Source organism: Acanthochromis polyacanthus, chromosome 15 (genome assembly GCF_021347895.1).
Source record: "Acanthochromis polyacanthus isolate Apoly-LR-REF ecotype Palm Island chromosome 15, KAUST_Apoly_ChrSc, whole genome shotgun sequence".
NCBI classification, from domain to species: Eukaryota; Metazoa; Chordata; class Actinopteri; family Pomacentridae; genus Acanthochromis; species Acanthochromis polyacanthus.
In genome coordinates this window covers 2319036-2345472 of record NC_067127.1, presented here as the reverse complement: position 1 = coordinate 2345472, position 26437 = coordinate 2319036, and the positions used below count along the sequence as shown (strand labels likewise).

At 38.9% G+C, this 26437-nt stretch overlaps 4 protein-coding genes across 4 annotated transcripts in view; 1 reads left to right on the top strand and 3 right to left on the bottom strand.

Annotated features, from left to right (window-relative positions):
- Window positions 1-26437, bottom strand: part of slc17a5 (solute carrier family 17 member 5) — a 950640-nt gene that overhangs the window by 648225 nt on the left and 275978 nt on the right. The gene's annotated exons all lie outside the window — the stretch shown is intronic.
- dnaaf10 (dynein axonemal assembly factor 10) lies at window positions 10922-20808 on the bottom strand. The gene is made up of 8 exons (XM_022201799.2): window positions 20455-20808; window positions 19209-19309; window positions 18894-19024; window positions 18720-18821; window positions 16707-16822; window positions 15013-15147; window positions 11717-11814; window positions 10922-11599 (listed from the first exon to the last, which is right to left on the bottom strand). The coding sequence occupies exons 1-8, from the start codon at window positions 20638-20640 to the stop codon at window positions 11392-11394; spliced, it is 1077 nt and encodes a 358-aa protein (XP_022057491.1). The 5' UTR covers window positions 20641-20808; the 3' UTR covers window positions 10922-11391.
- On the top strand, window positions 20916-24321 carry pno1 (partner of NOB1 homolog). The gene is made up of 7 exons (XM_022201801.2): window positions 20916-21210; window positions 22253-22399; window positions 22492-22575; window positions 22863-22923; window positions 23017-23134; window positions 24012-24082; window positions 24170-24321. Exons 1-7 carry the CDS (start codon window positions 21016-21018, stop codon window positions 24235-24237), a joined length of 744 nt encoding a protein of 247 aa, XP_022057493.1. The 5' UTR covers window positions 20916-21015; the 3' UTR covers window positions 24238-24321.
- Window positions 24458-26437, bottom strand: part of ppp3r1a (protein phosphatase 3, regulatory subunit B, alpha a) — a 36704-nt gene continuing 34724 nt past the window's right edge. The window contains exon 6 of the mRNA XM_022201802.2: window positions 24458-26422. Coding sequence (XP_022057494.1) covers window positions 26375-26422 — 48 coding nt within the window. The 3' untranslated portion in view covers window positions 24458-26374. The remainder of the gene's footprint in view (window positions 26423-26437) is intronic.

Genomic DNA, 26437 nt, shown 5'->3' with positions numbered 1-26437 from the left:
TGATAAATATGTAATGACTTTAGATTTTTTTTAGGATTTTTTGGAAGATTTTTTTGAAAATATTTACAATTTTTAGATTTTTTATTTTTTAATTTTAGTTTTTTCCCCCAAATTTAGGGATTTTTTTTAAAATACAACTTTTAAGGGAAACTTTTAAGGAATTTTCTTCTTGAAGATTTTGCAAATTTTTAAAAAATTTGGGGAATTCTTTGCTGAATGTTTGGACTTTTTTCAGACAAGGGAGCGATGTTTTTTGGTGCCGTAAATGAAGACAACGGGAGGGTTAAGACACTTAAGCTTGACAATACTGGTAAAATAGAGCTTAAAATAAGTTTTAAGCTATATTTTAACATCTCAAGATTCTTATTCTTATTTCAAGAAGAAATCTTACCAAGCCATTTTTCACTTGTTGTACTGGCAGATGTTTTAACTTATTTCAAGGTAAAAGCTCTTTGAAATAAATTTTTTTTCTTGTTTTGAGAGGGGCATTTTTTCCTGTGCAGCTGGTGCAGTTGTAAAATAATTAAAATGATTTGAGTAAAAACTAGGAGTTAATAAGAACGTTAGGTGGAGAAGAGAGTAGCTTAAATGGAGTAATTTCAGGATTTATCTTCAGATATTCAAATGTCTGCATTTAAATAGTCTTAAAAATGTTCTGGATTTGTTTATTTGACTTGAAAATGAAGAAAAAGTTGATCTGTACTGATTTATGGATCGATTCACTTTAAACTTTAAATCCCCCCCCTCCCCAGCTGATCCACCGGCGGCTTCACTTCTGCATCGAGAAACAAAGAATTTTTTATTTTTCACATGACCACATTAAAGCAAACGGTTTATTTTTGAAGATTTTTTCAGTGCCTATCCAGATTTTCAGTTCATGTTTCTGTTGAGGAGTTCAAGGACCGTGGGAAAGTTGACATCCCTTGATTCTTTCTGATAGATGGTATTTTTTTACAGATTTAAACCCAGCAGCAGGTTGTGGGGTCCAGAGGTTAAACGTTCTCTGGTTTTATTTCTTATCAAGTTCCACTTTCATTCATCTTAAATACGAAAAATAAGTTTTTCTCCTGCATCATCTCAGACTCTGCTCATTCTACCGTCTGTGTTACGGTTCTCTTGTTGCTTTGCAGCGACCCAAAGAGCATCTTCTCAAGGCCCTACATCGAGACGCTGGCTTGGAGATCAAACATCGACCCACTGAGCGGTGAGCCCCTGGGAGGTCGCTGAGCTGCAACTCGACAGGAGGATGTCGGCCTCCACGGTCAAGTGTTCCTTTTCTTACCGAGGTGAAGCTCAGAGTTGGAGCTTCTCAGAGAGGTTTGCCTGAAGCAGAGCTGCTGTGGAGATAGCTGCTCGTCACTTCAGGCGATGGACAAAAAGGATGCCATCATCTGTATTAATGATTGAATCATTTCTGCCCCTGGTTGTGTAACTGCGCTGTCGTGTGCTCGGAGCACTGAGCTTTCCCTCTCCATGATTACACAAACCATACTATCATATAACATGATGGGGCTGTAGGCAAAGATTATGTTGCTGTAACGAGGCGGGTATTGTTACTTAACTAAAACCTCGTGTCTCCAGCTGACATGAGGTGAAGCTGGAGTTTATATCCGTCCTCTGCTTAGTTAGATGTTTACTTCTAGACCATAGGTGTCAAACATGAGGCCCATGGGCCAAAAGTGGTCCTCCAGAGGGTCCAATCCGGCCCTCAGAGTGGAAAAATTACAGAGAAGACATTAACTGCAGATTGTAAATTAGTAAAACTATAAATTTAAAATCATTTCTAGACCATGGCAAGATGTTTTGATCACAAAGTAGAATACTAGATTGTTCTTTTGTTTCTCGTGTAATTTTTGTCTGTTTTGTGTCTGACTTCTATCGTTTGTCTCACGTTTTTATCGTTTTGTGTTTTTTGTCTCGCATGTGTCATTTGTCCATTTTTTCGCTGCTTTGTAACTTTTTTGTCAAATTTTTGCATCGAATGTCTCATTTTTTGTCTGTATTTTATTCAGATGAAGAGCTTCATCTGTGCTGTAAAAATGACACAAACTTAATTAAACCTGCTGCATATTTCTCATTTAAGTGGCCTTTTCTGCTGCTTTTCTCAGTAGGTTTCACCTCTAAGTTGCACTTTATTGTGTCTTTTATTTCTTTTTTTTATATTTTTACCATATTTTAACTGGATTTTTCTAAAAACAAATTTTACTGTATTTTTTTAACCATTTTTTTCTATATTTTTACAACATTTTTACTGCAGTCCACCATATTTTTACTATTTTTTTATTGTATTTTTACAATATTTTTGCTACATTTCTTACTTAATTTTTTACTATATTTTTACGGTATTTTTTTACTGTATTTTTACTGTGTTTTTGCAATATTTTTACGAAATTTGCTGGATTTCTTTTTTTCTGAAACTAAGGATGTGACGGTGTGATGAAGCTGTCTGATGGGGACACACTCCACGGACTGTCCACACTGACCCACGGGGGACCTGGACGCAAAGGTCAGAGCAAAAGAAGATAACGTGGACAAACTGTGCACATCGGCCCAGGAACTCCACAGACAAAACCTCCCCAAACCAGGCATGCGTTAGTGTAGGATCAGAAATTTTAATCAAAGTGTATCGGCATCCAGCACCAACGATTCATTTCCTCTGACTAAATATTCTAACACGCCCCCGCTGACTCCTCTGACCTCCTCACCCTCATATTTTTACACTTTCTAAACAGCCGTGCTGCATTTTTGGATGATGTTGATCCAAAAGAGATTGCAGGTCAGACAGAGGCTAAATACATTATCATTAATACATCACAATATCTGCACTAAAACCGCTCACTAATCTGTCTAAATTACCGTCCGCTTTAACGGGGAGTTTTCTGTCTGCTGGGGATTTGAATGCATCTTTGGCCGGGGGATATTTTCTCAGTTCTGCCTTAGAAAAGCAGCTCAGCTTCAACTATTAAAAAATACATGAAAACGGTGAGCAGCTGACTCCTCTGAAACTTCCTCTTCCATGCAGGCGCTCGAGTTACCGCTCGTATTTTCTCAGCTCCTCGTGCCTCGCTAATTGTTTGATGACTCTGAGAGGCGACATTCAAGACTGATCCCTGATGACTGAACAGCAGAGCGAGGGACTTCTTCAAACATAAAAGAGCTTTTTCTGCACGGAAGACGATGAACCAAAAGTCATGTTGTATTCCTGCAAAACACAAAGTTGACGTCGTATCACAAGCGGCTTTTTCAAGAAAATGTACTGCAAGGGATCTTTTAAATTCGAGTTTATATAAGTAAAAATTTGCAAAATTTACTAAAGCAGTAGCTGCTGAAGGGGCTTGTTTGGCAGGTTTTGTAATATCCCAGTTTAAAAGCTGACAGCGGTGCAGTCTGACAGATAAAGTGAAGTTACTCCCCCTGAATATTTCATGCAAAAGACGTTCGTAAAGTGAAAGAGAAGGCAGCTAAATGGGAGAAGCTTTTTATTTTTCATTATGCAGCGTGCTGTGAAGTATTTATGCTCGGAAGAAACACGATTTTAAAGAGTCGCATGAGAACGTCATTCCAGAGCATTTTCATGCAACAACAATGGTAAAAAAAAAAAAGTACAAAATCCAAACCAGTACACCATCTACTAACCCTAGTGTAGTCCTGCGGGTCAAATTGACCCGTTTTAAAGTTTGAAAATGTGAAAAAAAAATCTAGATATTTTCACAGTGAAACTTCTGGTGTCCACATTTTCAACATTTTTGGGAAATTTTTCAAAATTTTTTGGTGGAAAAAAAATGTTTAAAAAATGTTTCTTGAGAAAGTTCACCAAAAAAATCAACCAAAATCCAGTGAAATTTTTTTGTGAATATTATTCAAGAAAATATCAGAAGTTTTACTGATATATACGTAATCACTTTAGATATTTTTAGGGTTTTTTTTGAAAATTTTTTACTCATTTTTTGAAAATATTTACAAGAATTTTCTAGCCAAATTTGGGGGATTTTTAAAAATAAAACATTTAAGGGAAACTTTTGAGGAATTATTGGAATTTTCTTCCTGAAGGTTTTACAAATTTTCAGAAATTTGGGGAATTTTTTGGCAGAATTTTTGGATGTTTTTCAGACAAGGAAACAATATTTTTTGGTGCCTGTCCATGAAGACAACAGGAGGGTTAAACACACGTGCACACTGTACTAACGTGGTTTTGTTTGTTAGATATTCCACTGTGGATTGTCAATGCAAAAAAAAGAAAAACAAATGTTTACCAAGGGGGAAATGAACTTAAAGATAAGCACAAAATAATCCGTTTTTTACATCCAGCACGTTCAGACATTCAGACAGATGTTTACAGCTGTTTTTCAAGGCAGATCTTAAGCAGTTTTTTCTGTAAAATCGGAAATAAAATAAAACTGTTTATCAGTAATTATTGCAATTTACATCAGCTATTTTGTTTTTATGCAGTTAAAAATGCAGCAATAAAAGTTTAAAGGTTTCTAAAATATAGTGACTGATTTAGCAAAACTAAACACTTAAGAATGAGTTTGTTTTCAGCATAAATACAGAGTCTGATAGGGCCTGATTATAAAGAGTTTTATTAATTAAAGTAAATCTAAAATCAAGTGGAGCCTCAAAGCAGAGGAATAAATCTGAATGTAGCTTTCCAACTTCATGGAAATCCTCTGTTCTTGTCAGATTTGTGAGTATGAAACACCAAAGTGCTTGTTTTTTCCTCAGCAGGATGAAGATGGCCGGTCGCTTCGTATCCTGGAGCAGGAGGCCGTCTGCTACGATCCGACTCGGCTCCAGAGACGCCGGACTTCACTTCCTGCTGGGTCTGGTTCTGGAGGAGCAGCACTACGCTACGGAGATGTTCGGCCTTCAGAGGAAGGTACCGGCAGCAAAGACCAGCTCGCTCAGCGAAATGCTGCTTGGAGAAATGTGCAGGACGTTTCTAAATGACCCCAAACTTTTGGACGGTAGTGTAATAAAATACAGTAAAATACAGTAAAAAATATAGCAACAAATACAGTAAAAAGATGTTAAAAATACAGTAAAAGTACAGTAAAAATACAGTAAATATATAGTAAAATACAGTGAAAATATAATAAAAATATAATAAACTATAGTAAAAAAATATCCTAAAAATAAAGAAAAATATAATAAAAAATATAGTGAAAAATATCTTTAAAATATAGTAAAAAATACAGTAAAAAATAGTAAAAATATAATAAAAATACGGTAAAAATACATGAAAATATAGTAAGAATATAGTAAACTATAGCAAAAAGATCCTAAAAATATAGTTTTTACTAATTTTTTTATTGTATTTTTACTATATTTTTGCTACATTTCTGACTGTATTTTTTACTATATTTTGCTACATTTCTTACTGTAGTTTTACTATATTTTTACGGTATTTTTTAATGTATTTTTACAATATTTCTATATTTTACAAAATTCGCTGGATTTTGGTTGATTTTTTGTGAATGAAGTTTTTCTTAAGAAACATTTTTAACATTTGTTTTTTTCCCACCAAAAAATGTTCAAAAATTTCCCCAAAAAACTGAAAATGTTGACATCAGAAGTGAAAAACGTTACCCTCAAACATGAGGCGTAAACACGTAAAACTCTTCCTCAGGTTCTTCTCGGGGCTGGCTCTGCTGCATCTGGACCAGAAAACGTCTGAGGACACCGAGAAGGAGGCCGCTCTGTTCTTACACCAGGGACTGGAGCACTTCATCAGCCAGCGCTGCAGCAAGAGGTGTGTTTGTGTGTGTGTGTGTGTGTGTGTGTGTGGTGGAGGTGGATGCATTCAGCAGAGTGAGGTAGAGAGTGTGAGGGCATGACAGCAGCAGTAGTGCAGCAGGATGTTCTGCTGAAGCCTGCAGGAGGGAGAATAGAGGAAAAAAAGACAGTTTGAGTCTAGAGAAGCACAACAAGACGCTGATCTGTGGTGTCATCCATCGTCAGGATGTTTTAGAAGGACAATCTGAAGTCTAAATGTGTTTTTTTGTTTGGGCAAAATAGCGAAGATTCCAATATTAACTAAATATTCAGCTACATTTTCTCCATTTAACAATTTTAACAGTTTTCTAAGAAGACTGGTCCAAACATGCAGAACAGTGACTTTGTAAAATACACATTTATAATCTTTATAGACGATATCTCCACTGTGAAATCTAACATCAGGTCAGTTACTGTCATAGGATGATAGCACTTCTCATTCTTTAGCTTTTGTCAGAATAATGAGTGCCTCTATTGATTAATTTAATCCTCATGTTGTCCTGTGGGCCAAAATTGACCCGTTTTAAACTTTAAAATGTGTGTGTGTGTGTGTGTGTGTGTGTGGGGGGGGGGGGTCTAGTTTCACTGTAAAAATTCTGATTTCCACATTTTCAACATTTTTGGGAAATCTTTGAACATTTTTTGATGGAAAAAAAAGAAATGTTAAAAATGTTTCTTAAGAACATTCAGAAAAAAAATCAACCAAAATCCAGCAGAATTCGTTGGATTTTGGTTGATTTTTTTGTGAATGTTCTTAAAGAAAATAGAAATTTTACTGAGATACATGTAATCACTTTAGATATTTTTAGGATTTTTTTGGAAGAATTTTATTCATTTTTTGAAAATATTTACAATTTTTATATATATTTTTTTACATTTTTATTTCTTTTTTTTAAAATAAAACTTTTAAGGGAAAGTTCAAAGGAATTTTCTGTTTACAAGGATTTTCTTGCCAAATTTAGGGGATTTTTTTAAAATAAAACTTTTAATGGAAACTTTTAAGGAATTGTTGGAATTTTCTTCCTGAAGGTTTTGCAAATTTTTAAAAATTTGGGAATTTTTTGCTGAATTTTTGGATTTTTTTCAGACAACAATATTTTTTGGTGCTTTAAATGAGAACAACAGGAGGGTTCAGACTCCTAAGCTTGACAATCCTGGTAAAATAAAGCTTAAATAAGTTTTCCAGCTAATTTTAAGATCTCAGTATTCTAAATATCAGATCTTATTTCAAGAAATCTTACCAAGACATTTTTTTTTCAAGGTTAAAGTTCCTTGAAATAAGTTTTTTTTTCTTGTTTTGAGCGGGGCGTTTTTTCCAGTGCTGTTCTTCCTCTCAGCTCCAACTACCTGTCTCGTTCGTCTCCACGGTGAATGTGTGATCCAAAGAGAAGTCTTAGCCAGTGGAAGTGTTTCTTCTCGTCTCTGTGCTGGAATGCTTCAGCGTGGCGTTGCTTTCTGCCCAGAGTGTGAGTCAGTGTGTGCGTCGTGGCGAGGCGAGCAGGCAGCTGCAGTGGGTGCTGCTGGATGCCCGCTTCGCCCTGCTGCAGAGGCTGATGGGCACCCAGAGGTCCGCCCGGTGGCCAGGAGATGCCAGGCCCTCGTGGCTCTCATCCGCCTCCATCGCCCCCTCTCAGGAGCTGCTGGACATGCAGGAGAAGCTGAGAGGGTTTAGTGTGATGAAATTTACAGTCCTGCAGAACCTGAATCTACTGCTTGCCTTACAGACATGCCAGCTGGTGGTGGTGAACACACCACGGAACGCCCACACCCTCAGTCTGCTGGGTCTGGTCCAGCTGGATCAGTATGACAACAACCCAAACTCAGAAAGGTCAGAGGAAGCCCTGAGAGACGCCTGCATCAGGTTGGTGAGGCTGCTTTTCCTCTATTGCACCGCCGATGCCGATGATGTGCTTCATGTTCTCGGATCGGTCAAAGCTCAGAAAAAGGGTCAAAAACGTCAACAAAAACCGGGTCTGGAGCGATTGGACATGGAAGAAAGCTGAAAAAGAGAAGGTTGATACGTTTTTGTTTTGTTTACAGATGTTAAGTTAAAGGAGTTTTATTCGTGATGTATAACCAATCAAATCACTCCAGAAGACCACAGCTAGATAAAGGTTCAGAGCCAAAGTAGCACCATTTGTAAATGGATTTATTACCTCACTCCTCCTCTGGTGTTTTCTGGATTGTTCTCAGCTTCATGACTTCATCCACCCGTCCTCCGTTGACTCGTCCCGCCTGCCGTCTCTGGAGCTGAAGCTGGATTGGATCAGACCAAAGTACCGTCCAATCACGATGCCAGCTGCCTCTCAAAAGGCTCCTTCATCTGGCGGCACTTCTTCTTCTTCTTCTTCTTCTTCTGAGGGGAAGCTGAGCTTCAGCAGAACTTTGGAGATGTGTTCCAGTGGTTGGTGGATGTGTGGGGAGATAGAGAGGGACCTTTGAACTGTTCAGAAAGGAAAACAGGAACCCACTGGTAGTTTTAGTTTAGGGTGCTACTGAGGTGTGTTTTTGGGTTTTAAGAGGTGAACAGGAAGAGTTTTTCTTATCATATTGATGATCTTTTACTTTGTTCCTGGTTGGAATGCCCATCAATGTCAACATAAAGTTCACTTTTAGTTCTGTTTATTTTTATTTTACTAACACCCATTTGCTTTTAAACCCCTCACATGTTGTGTTGTTGTAAACTTACTCTTTCAAATAAATACTCGTCTAAGCCCCTGGAAACCAGTGCTTGGACTGTTTTTGTAGCTATGAATTGGTAGATAGGACCATAGATGTATATCTATCTACCGATTCATATCTACGGTCCTATGTACCTATTTTGTATCTACTATGCACATTAGTCTGGTCTGATGCAGTCTCCATGATGATGTTTAAACACACAGTTACGTTTGTTAAGGAAAAATTGTAGGTAATAGGTCATTTCGAACCAACATACAGAAGGTCATCCCTTGACTACAATTGGAGACACACAGAAGCACACCAACTGCTCAGACAGACAACTATTTGATGATATAGCAACAAGAACAAGGTTAGATCCTGCCTCTTTTCCCTTTCAGACAGTATAAACCCTGCAAGGACAGGGAGACTCCTCAGAGTTGATACTGACAATGCACTTGTTATGTCAATTCTCCTGAATTCAGTAAAGCATTTCTCTCTACATCAGTCATCTGAGTGTTCCTGAGTTCGCCTCCTGTGTTTCCTCACCTGACATCGCAGAAATTCCCTAACAACGTTCAGTTACGGCCACAGTCTTCTCACCTCAAAGGTACAACGCTGCTCGTCTTCTCCTCTGGCATCAGGAAATGTCTTCAAAGCTTCTTCAAATCCAAATGAAATACAATCAAAAAGATCAAACAATGTCATTGGTGCATTCAGGTGCAGTCGGACAATGAAGTTGTGTTCAGGAGTGTCAGAAATCGGAGTATCAGTAATGCAAATTGCCAACAAAAATTTTTGGGGATGCACACGGGGTGGCCAATCAGATCACAGAGGGGGTCGCTGCCCCCCTGTGCCCCCACAGAAGATCTGCCACTGGCTGGAACTGAACCTCCTCCAGGTCCTGTCAGGAGGACCAAAGCTGCCCGGCCTCCCGCCAGAACTCCTGCAGCCAGTGGCAGCCTTAAAACTTTACTTTGTGTCCAAACAGCATAAGCAGACGCTCTTCTCTCTCATTCTGAAATGCCATTTTGGAGCTTTTGTCTTACATTTCCTCTCCTGTAGGGGGAGACCTGGAGCAGCCAGACAGATCAGCTGATAAACCGTCTAACAGCACTAATAAACCCAAACCGGCTGCTGACAAGTCCAAACAGGAGAGCTGTCCTGAGGAGGCAGAGGGTGAGGCGTGACATGCACTGAGAGTCGAGTTAAAACCTTTCTTCTGCACGGTGTTGGTTTATAAGAGAGGTGTGATTGGAGATTGTTTTGTCATTTTGTGCATCATTTTTGTAATATTTTGTCGTTTTTGTTGTTCATTTTCTTTTTTGTCGTTTGTCTCATGTTTTTGTGTTTGTTTTTTTTGTCATTTTCTGTGTCGCTTTATTCATTATTTTGTGTATCGTTTTTGTAGTTTTGTGTTTTTTGTCTTGCTTGTGTCGTTTGTTCATTTTTTGTTACTGTGTAACTTGTTTGTCTAATTTTTGGTCTCTTTTTTTTGTTTTGTGTCGTTTGTCTCGCTGTGTTTCTCATTTTTGTAATAATGTGTCTTTTTTTGTTGTTTTTGTCTCTTTTGACATTTGTCTCATTTTGATTCACATTTTTGTTTTTTTTTCTCATTTATGTAATTTTTTTGCCTACTTTTTTCAAATTTTCTGTCTCTTTGTTTAGTTTCATGTCGTTTCTCTAATTTTTTTGTCATTTTGTGTCTCATGTTTGTAATATTTTGTAAGATAATTCTTTAAATGTGAACTTTTTGCACTAAAACAAAGGAAAACAGGAGTTGTGCTTATTTTTTTGGGGTTATTATGTTTTGATTTTACTGGATACTTGAGATCAGATTGTTCTGAATGTGGAACCTGAACTAAGACTATATTTGTTTGACAGTCCTGATTTAAACTGCTCTCGCTGCAGCGTTTAGCAGAAAACACTGGTTTGCTGTGCTTTTTATTAGCGCTCAGCTGAACTATATTTAACTCGTGTTGTATTGAAATCATGCAGCCGGACCCGTGTGACACGCCACGTCACGTTATTTATAGAGGAGGATCACATTCAGCTGCTGTGATGCTCACACAGATGGCATGACGTGTTACACAGTAGAACATACATGTAAAGATGTTCTGTATGTTCTGACTAAAGATGTCAAACAATGCAACACATATCAGAGGATGTGTTTGCAGTACTACCATTGTACCAATCTGTGGCTGCTTTCAGGCTGCACAGAGAAACAGTCGACATTCTGGATGCTAAGTCCATGACCACGCTGCTGAAGAGCGTCTAAGATCTACGACAGACTGGAGGACGACGAGGAGCTGCAGGACTTCTCAGGTTCAGAAGTTTGTAAACCATCTTATTGTTCTGAGTTTGCTTTAATGAACCAAAAACATGCATGCTTTGTCTTGAGTGTGTTCATAAAAAAATAATTCTCTGACTTTACTCTTTCCTGGTTTCTTAAATAAGTTGTTTGTTTTGGGCAGAGAACACGCAGAAGATCTTTTCTCTTCAAAACCACATTTAATTTGAAAATAAAAAACCCTTCATATCAAAACACTAACTGGAGGACAGCAACGTTCACAGAGAGTTCAACAAAAGACGGATGTTTCACCGAGTCTCCTGCAAAAATGGAAACTGATCAAGAAATTACATTTTGGTCCCTGATCACTCTGATCCAGAGGCTGCATGACTCATTTGTTCATCTCATCATATGGGAAATGTGTAGTTGTGTTACAGACAGAGTGTACTGCACTGCAGGATAAAACTCTGCAGGAATCAGACGAGCGTCGCACATTTTAGAGACAGAACCGCCAAAACCGAACAACCCTTCCCCAGTTCAGTGAGGTTTAAACTGTTGTCTGGGAATATAGAAACTGGAGTCTGTAATCAGAGAAGATTCGGTGATTTACACAGCGCTGCGTCTCTGATTTCAGTTAAAGCTGCTCACACCTTTCCCATCAGTCTGCTTCTTCACACCACGTTGAGTTTGGTGACGATGAGGACCCGAACCGACTGGTCAAAGCCCGAACACACACACAGGCCCTGCTTGTCGGGGCTCCAGTCCAGGCTGGCGATGGGCTGAGTGGACAGAGTGACGTTCTGCAGGAGGCTGACCGAGCCGGCCACGCCCACATCCCCACCCTCACCGTCCTTTTTGCTTCTCTGAGCCGGATACTCACTGGAGATCACAGCAGAACGCACAGAAAATAGAGATTAATGCATCGTAAAACAGGAAATTAAATTCTCACAGGCCAGCACTGTGATGTGTTGTTCTATATACGTTATTATTACTCACTATTTCCATAGGTGGAGGTTTCCTGCTCCCCCTGTGGTCATAAAGATGTCTCTGTTTTGAGGCAAATGTCTCACCTGCCAGACGGTGGATTTATGAGCCTAAAATGAAGAACAGGGGTTGTTCACGTCCAAAAACACATTTTAAAGCTGCAGTGAAAAGCTTTCAACCACTTTAGGCTGACGAAGGTCAAACACTGAGGCTTTTCTGTCATTTCTGCCCAGACTACTCTCAGAGTTTTTACTCTTTGTAGATCTCGACTTGAATTCAAAACTCTCTGAATTCTTGTCATTGGTGGGATAGTTTGGTGTTTTTAATCACTCATGGCCTCTATTTCTAAACTAGACTTTTAACTGGTCAAAGCTCCAAAAGAAAACTGTTGAAGCATTAGAGTTCATTTAAACCACTGAGTCTAGTCTCAATGTAGCGATGCACAGATTTACTGAGGCTGAAAAGGTGACAAAAAACAAACAAAACACAGAAAATGCTGCCTTTAGAATCCTCTATTTGGGCGTCCAGATAGCTCAACAGGTTCAGCAGACGACCCATAAACAGGAGCTAAAGTCCTGGGTTTGATTCAGCTCACGGTCCTTTACTGCAGGTCTTCTCATGACTTTTCTGTCTGACTCGAGACTTACAGTGCCTATCATCAGTATTCACCCCCTTTGATGTTTTACCCTTTTATTGCTTTCATAAATCAATCATGGTCAATAAAATTTAGCTTTTTTAACAAAAAAAATTATTGGAAAAAACTCTTTAATGTCAAAGTGAAAACAGATTTCTATAAAGTAATGTTAATGAAAGAAAATTATATAAATAAAAATAATTGTTTGCATAATTATTCACCCCCCTTTTAATTTAATGGTCTAATCAATAGAGGTCCATCAAATTGTTGCCAATAGTCTCACAATTAGTGAAATGAAGATCACCTGAGTGGGTTAGGGTTAGGGTTGCATCCTGGTTCTTCACCGGTCAAAGCTTTATGGGAGAGTGGCAATGAGAAAGCCACTGATGAAGAAAAGTCATATTAGATCTGGACTAGAGTTTGCCAAAAAGCATGTGGAAGACTCCATGGTCAAGTGGAAGAAGATTCTTTGGTCTGATGAGACCAAAATTGAGCTTTTTGGCCATCAGACAAGACGTCATGTTTGGCAGAAACCAAACACTGCACATCACCAAAAACACACCATCCCCACTGTGAAGCATGGTGGTGGCAGCATCATGCTGTGGGGATGTTTCTCAGCAACTGGACCTGGAAGGCTTGTAAAGATAGAGGGCAGAATGAATGCTGAAAAATACACTGAAATCCTGGTGGACAATCTTTTTCAGTCTGCAAGAGAACTACGTCTTGGGAGAAGATTTATTTTCCAGCAAGACAATGATCCAAAACATACTGCAAAAGCTACACAGGAATGGTTAAAAAAGAACCAGGTAAATGTTCTGGAGTGGTCGAGTCAAAGCCCAGACCTCAATCCTATAGAGAATTTGTGGCTGGACTTGAAAAGGGCTGTTCATGCCCGATACCCGCACAACCTGACAGAGCTTGAGCAGTTTTGCAAAGAAGAATGGAGTAAAATTGCAGTGGGCAGATGTGCAGACTGATTGAGACCTATCCACACAGACTCACTGCTGTGATTGCAGCCAAAGGTGCATCTACTAAATACTGACTTGAAGGGGGTGAATAATTATGCAAACAATTATTTTCATTTATATAATTTTCTTTCATTAACATTACTTTATAGAAATCTGTTTTCACATTGACATTAAAGAGTTTTTCCAATAATTTTTTTTGTTAAAAAAGCTAAATTTTATTGACCATGATTGATTTATGAAAGCAATAAAAGGGTAAAACATCAAAGGGGGTGAATACTTATGATAGGCACTGTATCTGTCAAATAAAAAGCCAAAAACTGGCAAAAAACTATTTTAGAAAAAAGAAGAATGGTCTAGTTGCCCTGGATGCTGCAGATATGACTTTAAAATGAGCAATAACACACAAGAAAAGCACTCAGAGCTCAGTCCTCCTCCAAGGCTGCTCATTCCCCCATGTGGCATTTTCAGAAATGCAGCATTTTATCGTTACTGTTGATGACTGTGTCCATTTAATATAGATAAACGCACAAACTAAATGACCTCGCTCTGAGCACAGGCGTGTGTCATGCATGTGCACGTGATGTACGGAGATGGAATCACGTGACCTAAATATGTGTAAATGACTCTAATAAATGTCTGTTGATCAGATCATCACTTTTTTTGCTAGTGTTAAACTAACCCTTCCCTCCATGCTTTTATTTTGAAGGTGTTTTTTTTACAGGCTTTTATTTTTGGCACCAATCCCACAGCACAGGAAGTGTTTATCCAAGAAGCATGAGACAAGAAAAAAACTGGCCCATTTTAAAGTTTGAAAATGTGGGAAAAAATATATATATTCACGGTAAAATTCCGATGTCCACATTTTCAACATTCTTGGGAAATTTTTAAACATTTTTGGCGGAAAAAAATAAATGTTAAAAATGTTTCTTTAAGAACATTCACATAAAAATCAACCAAAATGCAGCGAATTTCGCTGGATTTTGGTTGATTTTTATGTGAATGTTCTTAAAGAAAATATTAGAAGTTTTTACTAATATGTAATCACTTTAGATATTTTTAGGATTTTTTGGAAGATTTTTACTCATTTTTAAAAAAAATATTTACAAGAATTTTCTTGCCAAGTTTTGGGGATTTTTTTTTAACTTTTAAGGGAAACTTTTAAGGAATTATTGGAATTTTCTTCTGGAAGGTTTAGCAAATTTTTTATAAATTTGGGGATTTTTTTTGCTGAAGTTTTGGATTTTTTTAAAACAAGGAAACAATATTTTTTGGTGCCCATAAATGAAGAAACAGGAGGGACAATGAATTCCAGTGGAACCTGAACATTCCTGGTTGGAGACGTTGACATTCCGACCGTTGATCTCTCAGAAGAACCGGACAAACATTTAGAAAGCCGAGGCCCTGATCTCTCAGAGCCAACAGGTCCGAGCGCTAACGCCGCTTTAAGTGTGTTTTTCTACCATTTTCTCACAAAAAGCCACACTGCTCTCCGCTCACCGGCCCTGTGTCGTTTTTGGCCGGCGACACGAAGCCACGAGAACGTTGGACAAACACGACCTCGAACACTTCCAGCTGTGAAAACGCCCCCAGTTCCCTCCGTACGACACAAACGTAGGAATAACAATAACAACCATAATAACCTTCTGACGTTTTCCCGTACGTGGGAGCCAAACGTCCATCTGGCTTGCTCCACCCGGGTCGATTACCTTTTCGGAAACGGAGGCGAAGCCCTTGGTGGGGTGCTGGGTCCTCGTGTCGAAGACGTGGAACTTTCCCTCCAGCGACGTCGCCACCAGCTTGTTCATGTTGATGTCTTTCCTGTCAAACTCCACGCAGCACACCTGGTCACGATGCAAGACAGAAACGGCATCTCATTTATAGATATGCATCACTACCAACTATTTTCAAAACAAAATAAGACACAAAACAAAACAACAAAAAATGAGACACAAAACAGCAAAAGTGAGACACGAAATGGCAAAAACGAGACAAAAAAATGACAAAAATGAGAGAAAAAAATGACAAAAAGGAGATGCAAAACAACAAAAAATGAGACACAAAACAGCAAAAGTGAGACACGAAATGGCAAAAACGAGACAAAAAAAGACAAAAATGAGAAAAAAAGACAAAAAGGAGATGCAAAACAACAAAAAATGAGACACAAAACAGCAAAAGTGAGACACGAAATGGCAAAAACGAGACAAAAAAGACAAAAATGACAGAAAAAAATGACAAAAAGGAGATGCAAAACAACAAAAAAAAGGAGACACAAAACAGCAAAAGTGAGACACAAAATGGCAAAAACGAGACAAAAAAAGACAAAAATGAGAAAAAAAAGACAAAAAGGAGACGCAAAATGAGATAAAATGACAAACAAGGCAGAGAATGACAAAAAGAAGACACAAAATGACAAAAATGAGGCACAAAACGACAACAACTACATAAAATGACAAAAAGGAGACAAAAAAAACAACAAAACATGAGACACAAAATGACAAAAAATGACAAATGAGAGAAAATGACATAAACAAGACAGAGAATGAAAAAAAAGAAGAAAACAACAAAAATGAGTAACAAAATGACAAAAATGCGACACAGAATGACAAAAACGAGAGAAAATGACATACACAAGACAGGAAATTACAAAAATGAGACAAAACATAACAAAAAGGACAAACAAAATGACAAAAGGGAAACACAAAACGACAACAACTACATAAAATGACAAAAAGGAGATGCAAAACAACAAAAAATGAGACACAAAATGGCAAAAGTGAGACACAAAATGGCAAAAACAGGACAAAAAAAATGACATAAACAAGACAGAAAATGACAAAAAGGGCCAATGAACCAGGTCATGTTTGGGGCTACTCTTCTCTTCTTCCATCAGCTGGAAAACTCTTTCCTGCCTAAATGACTGGATTCTCCAACAAGACAATGCCTCTTACCACACGGCAAGGTCAGTCAAAGCCCGGATGTCTTTCCTGTCAAACTCCACACAGCACACCTGGTCATGATGCAGATGAAGAAAGAAACGCCTCCTGCTTTACAGATATGATCACCACTATGTGTCTAATTAAAGGCAGCGCTGTTCTTTGTACAGAACATGTGAGGGGAACGTTCACCTCAGACCTGAATGATGTTAGGAAGTCATTTGTGGCCTGAACCACGTCTGCACAGTTAATCCAAATAAAAACATACATCCTAAACACTGGGATTACTCTGAGTTGAACCGGTTGATTCATGCTGTCAGTTTGAATTTTCTTTACAACGGATGGAATTTTCTCGCCGCTCTGGCTGCACGACTAAAGAAACCAGGTAGAAAATGGTCTTTTGAAGTATTAAACATCAATAAACTGACAAAAATTGTACTTATTTAATGTGATTTTTTTCTCCTCACCCCATTTTTGATGTTGGTTTCCCACCGTAGGGACATGTTCCGCAGGTCGAACAGTTTAATGTCGCCGTTGTCGTAGCCGGCGCACACACAGCGGTCCTGGTCGTTGAAGGCGTGACCTGAAATGTGTTAAAAAACGTATTAAAAAATCTAAATATTGTATGGTAAAAATGTCAGTTTTTAATTATGTGATAGCAGAAACATGGTAAATGGTCTGTATTTATATAGCGCTTTACTATACCTGCAAGGTACCCAAAGCACTTTACATTATACGTCACATTCACCCATTCATTCACACACTGATGGTGGAGGCTGCCATGCAAGACCCATCTGGAGCAATTAGGGGTTAGGTGTCTGGCTCAGGGACACCTCAACATGAGCACGACGGGCCGAGGATCGAACTGGCAACCCTCTACCCACTGAGCCATGCCGCCCCAAACATAAAAAATGTTGTCATGGTCATTAATAATGTACATACGATAGATATCTGTTCTCATATCACAATACTGATAGTACCTCTGACTACACCACCCAGTTAGTACTACTGACCTATAATTATAACAGTCATGTTGTCATGTATGTGGATTTTGTGACCGTTAAAATGCCTCTTCATGGAAAAAATGATTAGACTTTAAAAATGGGTGGACACTGTGGAGAAATGGGATTTGTTCTTCAAGGACAGTTGGAAAGCGACTTGTTGAAGCTAGTCTGAAGTCACACAGGGCAGGAAGAAGCCCTTCATCAAGGAAAGGCAGAGGAAAGCCTGTTACTCTCTGCTGGGATCACATGGATTGGACTGTTGATGATTGTTCTAAGGTTCTCTTCAGGGATGGATCAGTTTTCAGTTGATGTCCACTACAGACAACTTACTGGTTAGGAGGAAGCCTGGAGAAGCTCCAAACCAGACTGTCTGCCCCTACAGTAAAACATAGGGGTGGATCAGTGACCATCTGGGGTAGTTTCAGTATGGGGGGGAACAGGGAGAATGCAACTATGTGAAATGACAAAAAGGAGACACAAAATGACAAAAACGAGACAACAACAAGACACAAAAACGAGACAACAACAAGACACAAAATGTCATCAAGACACAAAACGACAAAAATGAGAAAGAAAATAACAAAAACAAGACACAATATGTCAAAAAGGAGACAGAATGACAAAAACAAGACAACAAAAATGAAAGAAAACGACAAAAACAAGACAAAAAAGGACAAGAAAGAGACACAAAATGACAAAAAGGAGACACAGAATGACAAAAACAAGACAGAAAATGACAAAAACGAGACAAGAACTTACAAAGAAAGAGACGGAAAATGACAAAAAGGAGACAAAACGACAAAAGCGACGGAAAATGACAAAAATGAGACACAAATCAACAGATAGGGCCGATGAACCAGGTCATGTTTGGGGCTACTCCTGAAAACAGTCTTCTTCCATCAGATGGAAAACTCTTTCCTGCCTCCAATGACTGGATTTTCCAACAGGTCAGTAAAAGCCTGGATGGAGAACCAGAACATTGGAACCATGCCTTGTCCTGCTCAATCACCAGATCTAAATCCAAATGAAAACCTGTGGAAAACCATCAAACGCTAAATGGAGAACCACAAGCCCAAAAACAAAGCAGATTAGTTAGAATTAGTGCAACAGGAATGAACTGCTGTGATCAGAAGCTGGTGGAGAGCATGAAGAGACATCAGAAACAATGGTTATGGATCAGTACTAACTCCTGTTGGATCATGGGACTAAAACAGACAGAAAAGAAAATGTGGAATCCTAAAACCTGTTTATGGCAGAACAATACCATAGCTACTGATGGGATTTTGGTTGTCAAGAAAACCATGGAAAATATCTGATATCAGCTCTGAAATTAAACCATTATCAGATATATTTGTTATCATTATATTTGTCCAAACAAATGTACCTTTAGTGGTACCAGGCATTAAAATGAACAAGAACTTGAAGAAAACAAGGGGAGTCTGATCATGTTTTCCATGACAGGAATATTTTACACACCAAATGCGACAGTCCAGCAGTCCCTCTTGGCTTCTCCTTCCACCGGCTCCATGTTGGCTACAGGTGAGTCCTTCTGTCTGGGATCCCACACCTTCACCGTCCCTATAAACATACAACTTAACCTTAATCTTCCTTCTGTCAGAGCACAGATCAGTTAAGTCTTAATGCTCGTACCGTCTCTGCTTCCGGTGACGAGCTCAGGTGCTCCGTCACCGATCCCCAGACCGCCGACACCATCGATGCTGTTCACGATCTCTTTATGGGCCTTCACGGAGTAAACTGGAACATCAGGCGTCTCCAGATTCCTGTGAGCAGAAGGAGCATCTGGACTGAATGGACCAGTTATAGATTCATCTTTATTAGTCTGAGAACAGTTAGAAATGCCCAACTGAGCATTTCAATTTAAAGTTTGTGATTAAAACTGACACCTTCCTGTTACTTTTTTAGGACACAGATGATGTGACATTAGTAGATGTTGATATTAAATACCATATGTTGAGATTTCCATCAAAATCCCCCGTCGCTATGTGTCTCTGTTGAAGAGAAGTGGCCCCAAACGTCCCACACTTTATGGGTTTAGGTTTCTCTACCTGAAACGAGACGAGGTTGTGGTTGGTTTCTAGAAGGTGACGATGCAACAAGCAGTAAAATATCCGACATTTATAAGGATAAGTTCGATATTTCATTTCATTTATTCTTTTCCATGGTAATGCGTAAAAGAAAAATCAACAAATGGATACAATTTATAAAGCACGTATGAGAGAAACGAGTAATATAATGAAAGTCAGCCAAACTTCAGGGTGTTAATCCTGATATAGCATATATTTTCTGCCAGATATCAAAGCACACACTGGCAGTTCACGATAAATAAGGAAACTCCACAGCAATAAAGTTTAAACATCAAATAATCCAATCCTGTATCACTGACAAAAAAGTTTCGGCTCTAAAGCAGGAACTCAGTGTAACAAACTAAATACATCTGTGGTTTCCAATGAGTCTAATTTACATGAACATGGTTGTAAAATGACCTGTGAACACTAGAACTTTCTGCATCATTGCTCCACATAGGAATGAAACCTGATTGTTGGACTGCTATAAGAAAATTGAGAGGGATACTTGAAGATTAGCAACCAAAGATAAGCTGAAAGACAGTTGCAGAAATAATCAGGAGGTAAAGAATGAGTCATAATACCACCAATCAGAGCCACAGAGGCCCTCCTCTAGCTCTAAAGTACAGATGGACGCAAGATTTATCAATGAAAATCAAATAATATCAACCTCCATCGACAGCTCACAAGATGAGCTGGAAAGTGTTGCTGGAGGTAGGGATGTCTGGAATGACCTGCTTCATCTGATGCCTCCACGACCCGACAACAGACAAGGTTGATTTTTGCTTTTATGACCCTAAGTTAGAAGTAACTCTGTTACTGTAAGGTGGTACAGCTTTTAATCGCTTGGTATTTGAGTGACTGCACTCTGATGGATACTTTATGGACCACTTCAGGCTCTAGTATTGCTAATAACTGTTCTAGAACACATGGAATCAAACAATATATATACAGAAAGTTGACACCAGTAGAGGTTATTGGCTGTCTTCGTGTTGCCTGTTGTCATGGAAACAAGCCAGCAGGACTTGTCCAGAAACCTCAGCTAAACTAGCTAACCCCAACGTCTGTTTTCAACATCTGAGAGGAAAAATAAGACATGAACACGCAGCAGTAAGACATTAAAATACCTCTTTGACCAGCTGAGCCTCTCCGTGCTGAACCTCGTAGATCTGCATCACTCCGGTTCCTCTGGGAAAGTTCCCCAAACACACGAACTTAGCGCTGCTCGGAATCCATTTACTGTCGAAAACCGTGTAGTTTAAACTCTTCTGGATGTGAGCGATAATCTGAGGCTTCGATAGAGGCGTTGACATGTTTACTGAAGCGAAAATATTCAGTAAAACGGCTGAAATCCAGTGGAAAAGTAGAAAGAGGCCGTTTAGCTCAGTGCAGCTAACTGCTAAACACTCCCGCGGCTGTCCACGGCGGTGCCTGATCAGAAATGTATTTTTTTAAAGTAAATATTATTTATCTGAGGCATATAGACATTTTTAAAGATTTTTTTACTATCTCAAATTTTATTTAAATTACGAAAGGGGCATTTTTTAAAGAAAAATAAATACGAAAAAAATATAATTTATTTACGATGTACCCGTTTGGGTCCTTTCCCTTCCACGAGGAGACGTCCATGCCTGTTTGTTCGGACTCTGCTCCGGATTTTACTCTTTGTTTTTAAACACTACTACAGGATGGACACCGATAAAAACCCAACCGTAGAAGAGGGAGCAGCAGCTATGGAGAGTAAAGACGACGCAGATTCTTTCACTAAAGTAAAATCTAGAAAAACTCAGAAGAGAAAACTTGAACCGGACGGAGCGGACATGGACACGGAGGAGCCGGTGAAACGGCCTCAGTTCAAACCGCTGTCAGCAGACAAACTACGGGTAACTACCAGCTGTGTACACGTATTCTGTGAACTGTCTCAATACTGTGGTATTTATGTCAGTCAGTGAGTATTTAGTGGTGTTGTTTCTCTGCTGTTTCCCTTTAAAGGCAAGGACTGGTGTGCGCATGCGCAGTAAAGTCTACCATAACCAGTGTTTACATGTAAGAAATTATCTGACAAAATATTACAAAAATGAGACACAAAATGACAAAACAATGGGACAAAAAACAAAACAAAATAAGACAAAAAATTTACAAAAAAGTTTACAAAGCGACAAAAGAATGGACAAACAAAAAGGCAAAAAATGAACACAATGACAAAACATGAGACAAATGATAAATCAGTCAAAAAACAGCAAAAAACGTAAAATGACAAAGAATAAGGCAAATGAGACATAAAGGAAATTAAAAAAGACAGAAAATTTTGAGAAAAGACAGAAGTCAGACTAAAAGAAGACAAAATATTACAAAAATGAGACACGACATGAAGCAAAAAAAAGTGGCAAAAACATTAGAATGCAACAAAAATGGACAAAAGACACAAGAAATGACAACAGCGTGAAACCAAATGACTGAAACAATAAACGAAACAATGCCAAAAGCGGCCCTCCAGAGGGTCTAATCTGGCCCTCAAAGTGTAGAAATTCCAGAGAAGACATCGATCGATCAATTTAAATAACTTTTTTGAGAGAAAAAGCTTCTTAAATGTGAATGTTTTCTGCTTGTAGGCAAAACATTAGTGGACGTCATCGTGTTCTTTGGGAAACTCTGGTTGACATTTTCCAACATTTTTTTATGGATGAAGCGGCTTCTGACTTAATCCAGAAAATAATCTACAGATTTGTCAAAATAAGATAGTAGTAACGGTTCCAAAGGCTGGACGATTCAATGAAGAAAATAATCAACATTAGCGACTTTTAGATCACATATTCAGAGCTAAAGTGATTTTCTGATAAAACTCAGTTTCGTTCCACAGAGCAGCTGTTGTTCATGTCGACAGAGTGTAACAGGAAGTGTTTTGTGTCTTTTTGTGTGTTTCAGGGTCCGGATGAGATGCGTAAAATCCCCGTTCCTGCTCACAGATACACCCCTCTGAAGGACAACTGGCTGAAGATCTTCACTCCCATCGTAGAAAACCTGCAGCTGCAAGTCAGATTCAACCTCAAGACCAGAAACGTCGAAATCAAAGCAAGTCTACCGGCACATTTAAGCAACATTAAGCCGACTGAGACGCCTTCTGTCTGTAGTTTGTAGTTTTTAATTTCTCTTTTTTCTTCCAGACGTGTAAAGAAACGCAGGACATCGGCTCGCTCACAAAAGCAGCAGATTTCGTTAAAGCATTTATTCTTGGATTCCAGGTTGAAGTAAGTAAACGAGATGAAGGTTTTGGGAAGCAGTGTGGCTGTTTAAGACCAGGGCTATTGCGACAGAATGTATATTTGTTATCTGGGGTCGTTAGTGTAGATTAGGGTCAGGATTAGGTCATCAAGTCATTTCCTGCCAATCAAACCACAACAGAACAACATTTTCTAAAGGAACTCAGATCTGACAGCTTTCTAATGACTGTCACTCCATTTGATTCGAGGTGTTTCGTGAACAAACCTCTCTGGACCTTTTCTTGTGATGTAACGTTCACACTTTCTCTTCCCAGGACGCGCTGGCTCTCATCAGATTAGACGAGCTTTTCCTCGAAAGCTTCGATGTCACGGACGGTAAGATTTCTACATTTTAGCAGCGTTATCTTTCCCCGCTGCAGAATAAAACACTCCTGCTGTGAGGCTGATTGTTCTCTGGTGTTTCTGCAGTAAAACCTCTGAAGGGCGACCACTTATCCAGAGCCATCGGGAGGATAGCGGGGAAGGGAGGAAAAACCAAATTCACCATCGAGAATGTCACAAAGACTCGTATCGTCCTCGCAGACACGTGAGTGTTGATCATTCCTGCAGCGTTAGAGCAAAAAGAGATGATTTCTGTCATTATTTAACACCAGGTCACTAGTTTGGAGGCACTTTTGCACATTTTTGACTGGAGTAACAGTGAAACTAGTAGAATACAGAGAAAATGCTGTTTTGGTTTTCTTGTCCTGCTCTAAGATGAGCCTCACCGACACTTCAAATGAAAAAATCTGGAAAAACAGTCAGTTCTTTCTGAGCTAACTCCGTCTCCTGACCTCCTTCCACCGTACAGACTGAAATGTCTGAACACAAAGTCACTTTCTGCTGTTTTTAGTCTTTTATTCTGACTTTCAGCCCTTTTTTTGTAACTGAGGAGCTGCTAAACTGATTTTTATTGTATTTCTGTACAATGAAAATTAAAAATCTGTGTAATGTTTTCATATTCTGATCAAAAAGTGGCTTTATTTTGCTTTGTGAAAGTTAGTTTTGTTGGTAAAAGCAGAAGTATAGCACTATAATTTAGAAATATTTAGCTGCAGTTGTTTCACAGGTTGCATACTTTTTGTACAACATGCAGATGGGTGACCAAAACAACATTAATTGTCTTAATTGAAAGTTATTCCCTCACTAGTAGAGCATTTTCTGACAAGTTAATCCAAAATCTGCTATAAATATCTAACTAAAGTGAGATCTGCTGATGGTAAAAACCTCATTCACATCATTTTTATCCTCTCTAAACCCTTCACTGTCCTTTTTTGGGACAAACTATCATTATGAAAGCTCAATAAGGACAGAAATGTGTCAGATTTATCCCTGCAGATGTCAATAGAGTAGCTTTATTCCTTTGTCTTTGTCTGATTGTTTAGCCTTTATTGGAGCTAACCCTCGTTCATCTCTGTCAACAGAAAAGTTCACATATTAGGGTCGTTCCAGAACATCAAAATGGCCCGAACGGCGATCTGCAACCTGATCTTAGGTAAGAAGGACTTCCTGTTTATTATCAGTGAGGTTTGATGTCGCGTTCAGAAGAGGAATGACCTTTTAAACCCTTTCACCCCAACAGGAAGTCCACCTTCAAAGGTCTACGGCAACATCAGAGTGGTGGCCAGCAGAACGGCGGAGAGGTTCTGAAGCCTGATTGGTCGCCGTGTGTATTTATCTCCTCCCCCATTGGCTGAACGTTTGTGTAAATAAATAAAAGAATCGACTAAAGAATGGCTTCTGGTGATGATTAAAGGAAACGAGGCGTTTCCTTGTTTTTGTTGTTGCTTTGTAACTTTTTGTCTCATTTTTGTAATATTTTGTCTTGTTTTTGTTGTTTCTACGAGGTGTTAAACAACAAACACCCCCCTTTTACTTTCAACATTTCAAAGTTTATTTAAATTTTATTTAATTTTCATACAGTATCAAGTTTCCAACAGTCCCACAGCATAAGATGCAGCATGCAGAAAAGGAAAAAAAGGTTCTCAAACGTAAATCTTTTCAGAGATCCCCACACGAACTAAAAAGAACCCAAGTCCCTCAGAGAAAAAAGTAGCACTTACAAACTAAAGCGCGGTCTGAACTATACAGAGAACAGAGAGCCAGAACTGCATTTAACAAATACTTATATACAAAAGAAAGAAAAGAACAAAACAAAAAAAAAGAACATCAAATTGTTTTCCCCTTTAAGCTGAGTACAGTGTGTGGCAGTTTGAGACAGGATCAGATATGCGACTTTTACTGGAATCGAAGCATCTGGCTGACCCGGGTAAAATACAAAAAAGTTTACATGTAGTTCAGTTCGTTTGGATTACCTCTCAGAATATGTGTACATTTACCAAAGTTTGGCAACATCCATATTTGTATACCATTTAAACTCTTAAATATATTAACATCACCATCCATGTGTAAACAAGAGGATTATTTCAAAAAATTGATCTACATGCACAACAAAAAATATACTTCCATGTCATGCAAGCACAGGGAGGCCCAAGCCGTGCAGAGCTCCGGGATAACGGGGACCGAAGACGACTTCCTGCTGGAACCGGCAGCCGGCCTCCGAAGCCGAAAGAAACCATGAAATTAAAAAAAAAAAAAAAAGCTATCCCAAAAGCTGTTTATAGTAGGAAGCGGTTTTTTTCTCCTTTCCCCTTGGAAAATTAAAATTTTGGTTGATTTTTTTTTTTTAGTTTTCTCCCTGTTAGTGGATGGGAGGGGGAGAAAATGATTGTGACAGAAAAAAAGAAAAAAAAAAGAAAGAAGAAGAAGCCAACTTTTGAAATGTACACGATCAGAAAAAAACAAACTACAATATACAGTCTACCTCATTGCACACTGTTCATGCCAACGTGTTTTAAGATCTGAAGTGTTGAGGGAGGAAGCGAGCCGTCCTGAGCTGCTGCCGGTTCAGAACCATCGGCTTCTCTCCTCGCTGTTAAATAAGACGAGCACACGTCCGGTACCTAATATACACATATCGGTTAAAAAAAAAAAAGAAAGAAAAGAAAACGCTGCCTGCAGATAAGTCTCTTAAACGCCCTCAGAGTCTAACCTCACCACTGAGCTGAAACCGTCCCGCTTTGTGTTCCTAAACCTACAGAAATAATCAGAATAGTCGGTGCGATCGGAGGAGGTGGTCTCATGGATGCTTCGACGAGTGTTTTGGAAAGACATTTTCTTGGCATTAATTTATCTACCGACGTTATGATTCTTTAAGCATAAATAAAACAAACAAAAAAGAATAAACAGGAGTTGCTTTTACCGGTCGGAAACGGAGAAGGAGAAACGGGACAACTTTGACGGGTAAATGTCTGGATATGTTCTGGTTGGCACTTCATACCCTACGATCTAGCTGTTGGTTCTCTGCACACTTTCCCCTCGGATATAACTTGTATTTTTTTCTTCTTTATAAAAGACAAGAACAAAAAAAATAAATATCAAAAATAATCAACAAAAAAAAAAAGAAAAGAAAGGATGAAACATGAACGAGCCAACCAGCATCCCCTCGTCGTCCTTCGGTCCGAGAGGATTTCAGTCCCGTAACACTTCAAAGTTGGCTTCGCGAGGCCCGTGGGGTTTTGTGTTTTTTCTTTGTTTTTGTGTTTTTGAAAAAGAAAAAGTGGCTTCACAGAGAGAGAAAGAGATAAAAGAGAGAGATAAAAGAGAGAGAATACTTCCATTGAGTTACACAGAGAGCGTTTTGCCGGACGTCTTGAGCAGATCTTCAGAGATGGTGGAGAAAGCGAGTGTTGAGGACAGAAGGGGAGGATCCAGCGAGCCGAGGCGCTCACACGTCCACCACCATCTTTTTGTGTATATCGAGACCGCCGACCACCTGGAAGGAAGAAAG

What these genes read in the sequence shown, in the direction of transcription:
- dnaaf10 (XM_022201799.2), bottom strand. Translation starts at nt 20,640, where the DNA reads ATGTCAACGCCTCTATCGAAGCCTCAGATTATCGCTCACATCCAGAAG. An exon ending in CTGCTGGACTGTCGCATTTG is followed by an intron (nt 16,823 to 18,719) that starts GTGTGTAAAATA and finishes AACACATTTCAG; the next exon opens with GTCACGCCTTCAACGACCAG. An exon ending in AACCTCCACCTATGGAAATA is followed by an intron (nt 11,600 to 11,716) that starts GTGAGTAATAAT and finishes TGTGATCTCCAG; the next exon opens with TGAGTATCCGGCTCAGAGAA.
- pno1 (XM_022201801.2), top strand. Translation starts at nt 21,016, where the DNA reads ATGGACACCGATAAAAACCCAACCGTAGAAGAGGGAGCAGCAGCTATG. An exon ending in CCAGAAACGTCGAAATCAAA is followed by an intron (nt 22,400 to 22,491) that starts GCAAGTCTACCG and finishes TTTTTCTTCCAG; the next exon opens with ACGTGTAAAGAAACGCAGGA. An exon ending in GATCTGCAACCTGATCTTAG is followed by an intron (nt 24,083 to 24,169) that starts GTAAGAAGGACT and finishes TCACCCCAACAG; the next exon opens with GAAGTCCACCTTCAAAGGTC.